General features: G+C 38.1%; 1 protein-coding gene across 4 annotated transcripts; it reads right to left on the bottom strand.

The window, feature by feature from the left end:
• Positions 1-908: 908 nt before the first annotated feature.
• On the bottom strand, positions 909-5,161 carry LOC122020379 (homeobox protein knotted-1-like 13). 4 transcript variants are annotated; one of them, XR_006122201.1, is made up of 7 exons: positions 4,307-5,161; positions 3,363-3,483; positions 1,957-2,156; positions 1,733-1,864; positions 1,502-1,641; positions 1,283-1,419; positions 909-1,211 (listed from the first exon to the last, which is right to left on the bottom strand). XR_006122201.1 is itself a non-coding variant. In XM_042578290.1 (6 exons), exons 1-6 carry the CDS (start codon positions 5,048-5,050, stop codon positions 1,416-1,418), a joined length of 1,341 nt encoding a protein of 446 aa, XP_042434224.1. In that variant the 5' UTR covers positions 5,051-5,161; the 3' UTR covers positions 909-1,415. The 4 variants fall into 4 exon arrangements, 3 of the variants coding, with proteins under 3 accessions (XP_042434224.1, XP_042434225.1, XP_042434223.1); XM_042578290.1 differs by having other exon boundaries at positions 909-1,419; XM_042578291.1 differs by having other exon boundaries at positions 909-1,419; positions 1,957-2,153; positions 4,307-5,157.
• Positions 5,162-7,416: the final 2,255 nt, after the last annotated feature.

Here is a 7,416-nt window from a genome sequence, read left to right as displayed (position 1 = left end):
TTAAATAGCCGGGTGTTGGCAAACCCTAATTGAGTTGCTGAGGCGATCCCAAACGTCCGATTCAAATGGTCGAACCACATGCACAGTAGGATTGTTCGCACCAGGATGACATCGTCGCGAGCGAACTGTGAGGCTACGTGTCATGAGGACAGGGAGTAGTGATGCCCAAGTTTCGTTCAACAATGTTTCCTTCAACAACGTCTAACTACGTATGGCGAGTGAGCTATGTTTCGTTCAAACTTATTTAATAAAATAATTTTAAATTAATCTAAGTCAATTTTTAGATAAATTAAATCATTAAAATAATTATTTAAATTTGCTTTTATTTCTTATTCTTTAAAATTTTTTATAATTTCAAATTAATTTAGTTGATTAATGAGTTTAATATTATAAAGGTTTCTTGACCTACATTGCTTGTACACTTAATAATAATGAAAGTTCCAACAGTAACAAAGAACAAGATGTTAAACATGTGAATGAAATTTTAATTGAACTTAGACGTGAAAATTTTACAATTTTAATTGAACTTAGACGTGAAAATTTTATAAAATTTTCTATGTTTTTTTTTTGTTAAATTTAGATATGAGAACAACAATTTCATTGATTTTCAACTCAATTTATTTACTAACTACTGTTTAATTTATTCCTTTTATGGAAAACTATATATATACCCTTTCACTGTATTATTTTATCATTACAAAATTAAATATTGTAGATGTAGATATGCCATTCTACACCTACAATTTTCTCATAAAATCACGAGTTAAAATTATATATCCAAAAATATTTTCATAGTAATATAAAAAAAAGTTTAATTCCACTCTAATCTCTTTTTTTCTCTTTTCCCACATTTAAATACCTTTCCAAGAAACAACAGTGATATTTCAAACATTGATGTCCAAAAGAAATTCATCAAAATATCAATAAATAACTAAGCATTATATGTGTTTACAAGGATAATGTTATCAAATAAATATATATACATACACACTGTAAAATTATCATATCTTCAATACATATCTCCAAATCATCTTCCAACGAATCTTGAATGGTCCCTGCTAGCTTTTCTGAAACCAAACAGCATAAGAAAGCTCTAACAGCATCTCCAACACTAAATTCAAAATTGTCACAAAGATGAGAAATAGTTGAAGAACACTGCAACGCTTTATTAAACTGTACATTCGCATGTGTTTCTTGACTGAGAATCCTCTCTGTATATGCAAACAGAAACCAAGTCTTACACTTCACCATCAAAGTATACAAAAACGAGAAAGAAAGGCACCTCGAACCCTCTCTCTACCAAGAGCTCGATATCTGTATCAAGACTGATGAAACAAACATCCATTTCTCTAGCTCGATAATCAGCTTTCCCTATATGTAATACAACTGCGTATTACGAGCAAAATTCTCATCACCTACCTGCATTATTTGGTTTCAAGTTGAGCACAAAAGGTGCAGGAAAAGAGTCATCACAAATGCTTAGTAGTAATTAATCGCAAACCTTTTACGCTTGGTTTTTAGGGTGCTCGACGACGATGGATTAGTACTGTGCCAATTCCTTTTTCTCTGGTTGATGAACCAGTTATTGATCTGCTTTAACTGTAACCCTGTTTCTTGCACCAGTCGTGTCTTGTCATCCTCCTTTCATGGGAACCAAAAAGACAACGTTTTTAAGGGCGTTGAAGTTTATGAATGGAAGATAAAATAACAGAATGGATGCCACCAAGCCCACCGTTGGGTAAGGCCACTTGGAGTGTGATTGCCACCAGGCCTTCATTGTGGAAGTGCTGTCCCCGGGGAGTCTACCGGCTTTTCGCTTACGAAGAATTTCTTCTCTAATGTCTACGATCTTGCCTTTGTAACCCTTGTAGCCAGATCATTCACCGGAAGACTACATATAAGCTCACAAGAGTACACTTATATAATCTGCAATCCAATAGATTGGTCTGTGCCTACCTGTTTTAGCTCATGCTTAAGCTCTTGCCTGACACGTTCCATCAAGGATCGCTCGGTCTCTGTCGGAACAAGGGAGCCAAAGCCCATGCTGTACACTGGTCCGTCCAAGCTTCCATCGAGCAAGTTTGTGTCACCGTCTTCTTGGTCATCCTCATCATCGGACATAGTTGCTCCTGTGCCTTCACCAGGAGAGACTCCTGCTGCATTTGGCTTATTTAGATGCTCTCCTTCAGTAACCCAAATACTTTGAAAGGGAACTTTGAATGATCACGATTGAGTGGCCATAATAACATTTTATAGTCAGTGAAGCATGCAATTAAACAGTCTTGGCTTGTTAAGCATTTAGACCATGTATCAGGTGGCTCAGTTAAAAGACAAGTTAATTAGTGACAGTAAGAGTATAACTATTTAAAGATATCGAGCAAGCATTTCTGGCCCCTTAGATTTGATGAAAGTAGATCTCTTACTATGCATTACACTTGCTGCCAATAAAGATTATAAAATGAAAGTAGCTGCTCGAATTAAATGAAGACATGTGATTGATCTAAATGAAGTTCATGGTAGAATCAAGTAAAGGAGTTTGTAATATGATGTGAAAATGGTAAGTGCACCTATGCGAACTAAACAAAGATATCTGATTAAATAAATGAAGATACATGCTAGAAATAAATGAAGACATGTGATTGAACTAAATGAAGGTACATGCTAAAATTAAATGATGGCATTTTGAATTTGATGTTAAAATTTCAAACTAAATGAAGACACCTGATTAAACTAAATGGAGATTCTTACTGAGACTAAGTAGTGGCACCTGTAAACAAATAAAAGATTTATACACAAAAAAGTTACTTTAATCAACTTGTTGTAAGATGTATGTACGACAGACGGCCATAAACAAAAAGGAGACTCTATCAGATGTAAAATGGAGGACTTCGCCTTAATTCTGTCTCCTTTTGCATAAAGTTCAATGGAACAATAAGATTTGGATAACTGATCTCAAAAATATTTGATAGTAATATGACTTCATAACCATGATCACGATGACATGGAGAAGATACTTTTTGTAACAAAAATGTTCTATAGCTTCTTGATACTTTTCTTGAAGGTCCTTCTAGCCAAATAGAGACCGACTTAAAGATCAATTGACTAGATAGGTGGGCCCAATTTGATTATAAATTTGCTACGTAGGAGTTCAAATCTAAATTGATATATTTTTACCTACCTTACAAGTCGGTAAATTGATTGTTTTTCAATTTGGCTTAATTTGATTTGTCAGTTGTAAGTTAGAAGAGCAACCTAGTGCATAATCAAAGACCATATCAAGTTGTAATTTGGTATCAGTATTATTACAACTCACTATAAATTGTTCAGTAAAAGCTTATTGAGACAGAGAAGGTGAATGTAACCTGTGAGGCTTTGAAGTGATTGTTCAAGCTCCCAACAAGTCATCACTGCCTCCATAGCATGAACACGGACATGTTGTTGTAGTTGTTCTCTGAAGGAACTAAGCAGCAAGACGTAATGTGTCTAACAATCAACAAGCAGTGTCTAGGATTAGTAAAGCATACTCACGCACCACAATAGCAATTATGCGATAGCATATGAAACACTTGAAGATCTCATAAATCACAAGCTCTCAAAAATAATTGACAGAGGCAGTATTGGTATGTTGGGTCCTATGATCACAACCCAACCATAAAAAACATGACAACAAAAACAAAGAAAGTAACAAACAAACCTGGAGCCAATATCAGAGTGAATGCTTAGTTTTGTATATTGTTCATACCCAAAACAAATTTGCTCGGCAAACCAAGAGATTAATAACATGAAGAAGCAAGAAACATACAATCGTTTCTAGCAGAAATTACGTTAAGAATTTGTCGATTTCAAGATGTATAGTGGCAGAAAGGACACCAGAGAAGCAGCAACTTGATGAAAATTCCTTGCCCTCCTCAGCGCTTACCCCTCTCAAAGGCTCAATAATTCTTCTGAAGAAATTCAAAGAAGTGACAAACTCGTTTTAAGGTTCAGTAAACAGAGTGCTCCTGGATTTCTATAGCCAAAAAGAAAGCATCGGAAGGAAGCGTCTCCGAGTCCAAAGCATAGAAATGACGACGTAGAACAGGAAAGGGAAACGCTTATTCTCCATTCCGAAATAAAATTAGCCAGAAAAATTTCCTCTAGTCTTTCTCCATAAATCACACCTAGAGGAAAATTCATCCAAATTCAAAGAAAAAGAAAGAAAGACCAATCGATGATGGTTCGATCCAAGCAAGAAGTTAAGGATTGACAAGACGCCGACAAAAGTACAGAGGGATAAGGTAGGTTTTTTTTTTTTTTTTTTGCATACCATAAATTGATCGAGCTCCCTGTTGTCTCCTATCATCTGGCCACCGCCGAGCGCCGAGTACTTGGACACAACCTGCTGCGACAGCGCGAGCTGGCCATCGATCCTCTGCAGCTGGTCCACCGGCGTGGCGATCCTCAGGCAAGAGACGTGTGCCGACAAAAGCTGCTCGTACAAGGGGTGCGCCAATATCTCCGCCTTGCACCTCGCATTCTGCCACGTCCCCTCCGCGGTGGCGCCGCCGTTCCCCCTCGCCTCAGGCTCGCCGATCTCGCGCAAGCCGCTCCCTTCTCCGCCGCCCGAAGACATCGCCGCTGCCACGATGGAGTCGCTCGACACCGGAACTTCCTCCCCCTCCTCTCCCCCGCTGCTTCGCAGGATTGGCGGCCAGGGGAACCAGTACCCCTCGCCCCCTCCGCGCCATCCTGGCAAAGGATCCGCCTCAGGAGCGGTCTGGAGATGCAAGAAGCTCCCATGTCCATGTTGCTGGAGAATTGCGCTATTGAGCCAAGTCGGGCCGCTCCCGCCGGCTAAGGCAGGCTTCCCGACGCCATCCATTAGGCGGTGGAAATCATTTCCGTCCCCGGTACCGTCTTCCTCCTCGCTCGATGAGGCGCCGGCGGAATTTTGAGCCGCAGTGAACTGGTCGATGGCTTTCCTCAGCATCGCAGGGGTGCCCGCCGCCAGCTTCTGCTCCACGTACTGCGGCATCACCAGCTCGTCGGAGAGGTGGTTTTGGAACGCCATCGATCGCCCCACCGACGCCTCCTCTACTTGTCGCCGCTCCTCCGCAAGGCGAAGCAACGACGAAGGAGTGGAGGGAAACGGAGACGGCAGCGTTGAATCTATAAAGCCACGCCTCCAATCGTTGCCCTTAATTAACCTTTTGTCACTAATCCCTCTTAATTAATTCCTAACCCATAGCAATTCCAAATTTTTATCTATCCGTCAAATGCCTTCACGACTCCGTATCCGACGGTTAGTTCCCCGTTACCGCATAATTACACATCGTTTCTTCCTAAAATGAATATTTCAAAATAGACCCCCATCTTGGTCCTCCGCGGCCAAAGAGTAACTCAACGCGCGCCCGTGCAGGCACGGGGACCACCTACACAGGTCGCTTGACCACTAAGAACGCGAAACGTGTAAAACTAAGGCGGGCCCCCAGGAGCGTGTTCCGACCTTGTTGGGCGATCGGGGGTCTGGTTGGTCCGCTGCTCCGCCGGCTACGACACGTCTTTTTGTTTTGTTTTGTTTTTTATTTTTTAAAATTCTTTTATATAAAAAACGTTTTTTAATTTGAAAAGGTTGAATTAATTAATGTTGGTTCCCTTTTAATTATACCGTTAGGTACTGTCAGATAATAAGATAATATATAATTGAAGTTTTCGAGAAACATTGTTTCTTTGATAAATATTCAACATCTTGTTAGAAAAGAAAGATTTGCCGAGAGAAAGATCTCCTAGTAAAAAAAACAAAAAATAAATTAGGAGATAATTTATTTATAATTATGATCTAATCGTAATTAATTATAATTTTTTATGAGTTCATCGTCTTCATCATATTATAATTTAGATTAGAACGGACGGTTAAAAATCATCCGGAGGTTGTCGGAAGTGGGTAAATATTCAAGTTATCGAACACTGTGCAGGGGGCGACTTCCGATCATTCGCTCCGATCCAAATTATAATTTGATGAAGATGATGAACTTATAAAAAAATCACAATTAATTACGATGACATTATAATTAGGATCCAACCGTAATTAAAAATAAATCATCTGTCTTCCTTTCTGGTTAGTCTGTTAGATAAATTCATAGTATAATTTATACGGAAGTTGACTTTCAGATTATTCATCCAATTTTAAATTTAAATTTTATTTACTTTTTATTATTCGTATCACTACCCTATGCTAGTGGATCTTTTGCAATATCCACATATGCAACACAATGACATGGTCAAATTCTTAATCTTCAAATTATGTAAAAAAAAATATCTAATAATATATACCAGATTAGATTATTATTATTTTTTATTGTTCAGAAAATAATAGTGACATAGAAGTTTATATTCTAGTTCACCATTATAATTATCAACAAATAATTGAATCAAAATACAATAAAAAGTATTTAACTGTTAATGCTGCCTAGTTGATGAGTTAACTTTATTACTAACTTAATCGTCAATCACTTGATGATAATGATGATGATATGGTTCTATGAGCCTAGATGACAGCTAACAAGAAAAAAGAGATTAAAATGATGGTCAGGGATTTTTGGCACAGCCACTCCACGCACAAGTTAAAGGATGGAAATGGAAAAGAACAATTTTAAGGTTTAGACGTATATATGCATATATACTTTGGATGTCAAAAAGAGCTACCATTTATAGAGAGAAAACAGACTTTTTCCTTCCGTTCTGATCTTCACATTATCATTATTTAATTCTTTAAAAAATACAAGACTTATTCGCGCGCTATCTTTTCCCAAAATAATTCAAGATTTGTGTAATAATTATCTTTTTCCTAAAATAATTCAAGATTTATACTATATTTATCCTTTTCTTGAAATAGTCCTATGTTCCGATGCTTGTCGCCAATGAGTTAGGAGGCCAAGGAGCAGGGGGGGTCAAGGAGCCAGGAGCCCAGGGAGTCGGGCGTCGACTCGACTTCCCCTTTATGAGAATCACCTCAGCAGATTCACCAATCTCCTCTTATCCATGTAGCACCCAATGATCACTCCCTTGAATCACAAGTCTCTCTTTCAAATATAGTCGAAGGAGGCGAAAGTCCAACTGATTAAACTATTGTGTGATCAAAATAATTCCAGCTATCTCAACTATTTAAGACACATGGTGGATCCATTTGTGTATTTATGAAGAGATTACGCATTAAATGTCAGCATGTCTCAATTATTATATATTTAAATGCAGTCACTCCTTTTGAGCTCTTCTCATGCATCAAATGCTTCGATTTTTGAGCCCAGAATACACAAATGCATCTTTGAGGTTGCATCACATTAATGTGATGTGACTCTTGGTAGAGAAGATGAATTGTCTCTTTTCAGGTAATGATTATTTGAATTTTATTTGTTCCATGTGCTTGATTATATGATA

The sequence above is a fragment of the Zingiber officinale genome, chromosome 9A, assembly GCF_018446385.1.
Source record: "Zingiber officinale cultivar Zhangliang chromosome 9A, Zo_v1.1, whole genome shotgun sequence".
Classification (NCBI taxonomy): domain Eukaryota; kingdom Viridiplantae; phylum Streptophyta; class Magnoliopsida; order Zingiberales; family Zingiberaceae; genus Zingiber; species Zingiber officinale.
This window is presented reverse-complemented; position numbering and strand designations above follow the sequence as displayed.

Coding starts and splice junctions, on each gene's coding strand:
- LOC122020379 (XM_042578289.1), bottom strand. CDS start 5,050: ATGGCGTTCCAAAACCACCTCTCCGACGAGCTGGTGATGCCGCAGTAC. Junction 2,154..3,362: donor ATCACTTCAAAGCCTCACAG/GTTACATTCACC, acceptor CAAATGCAGCAG/GAGTCTCTCCTGGTGAAGGC. Junction 1,865..1,956: donor TTAAGCATGAGCTAAAACAG/GTAGGCACAGAC, acceptor TCTGGCTACAAG/GGTTACAAAGGCAAGATCGT.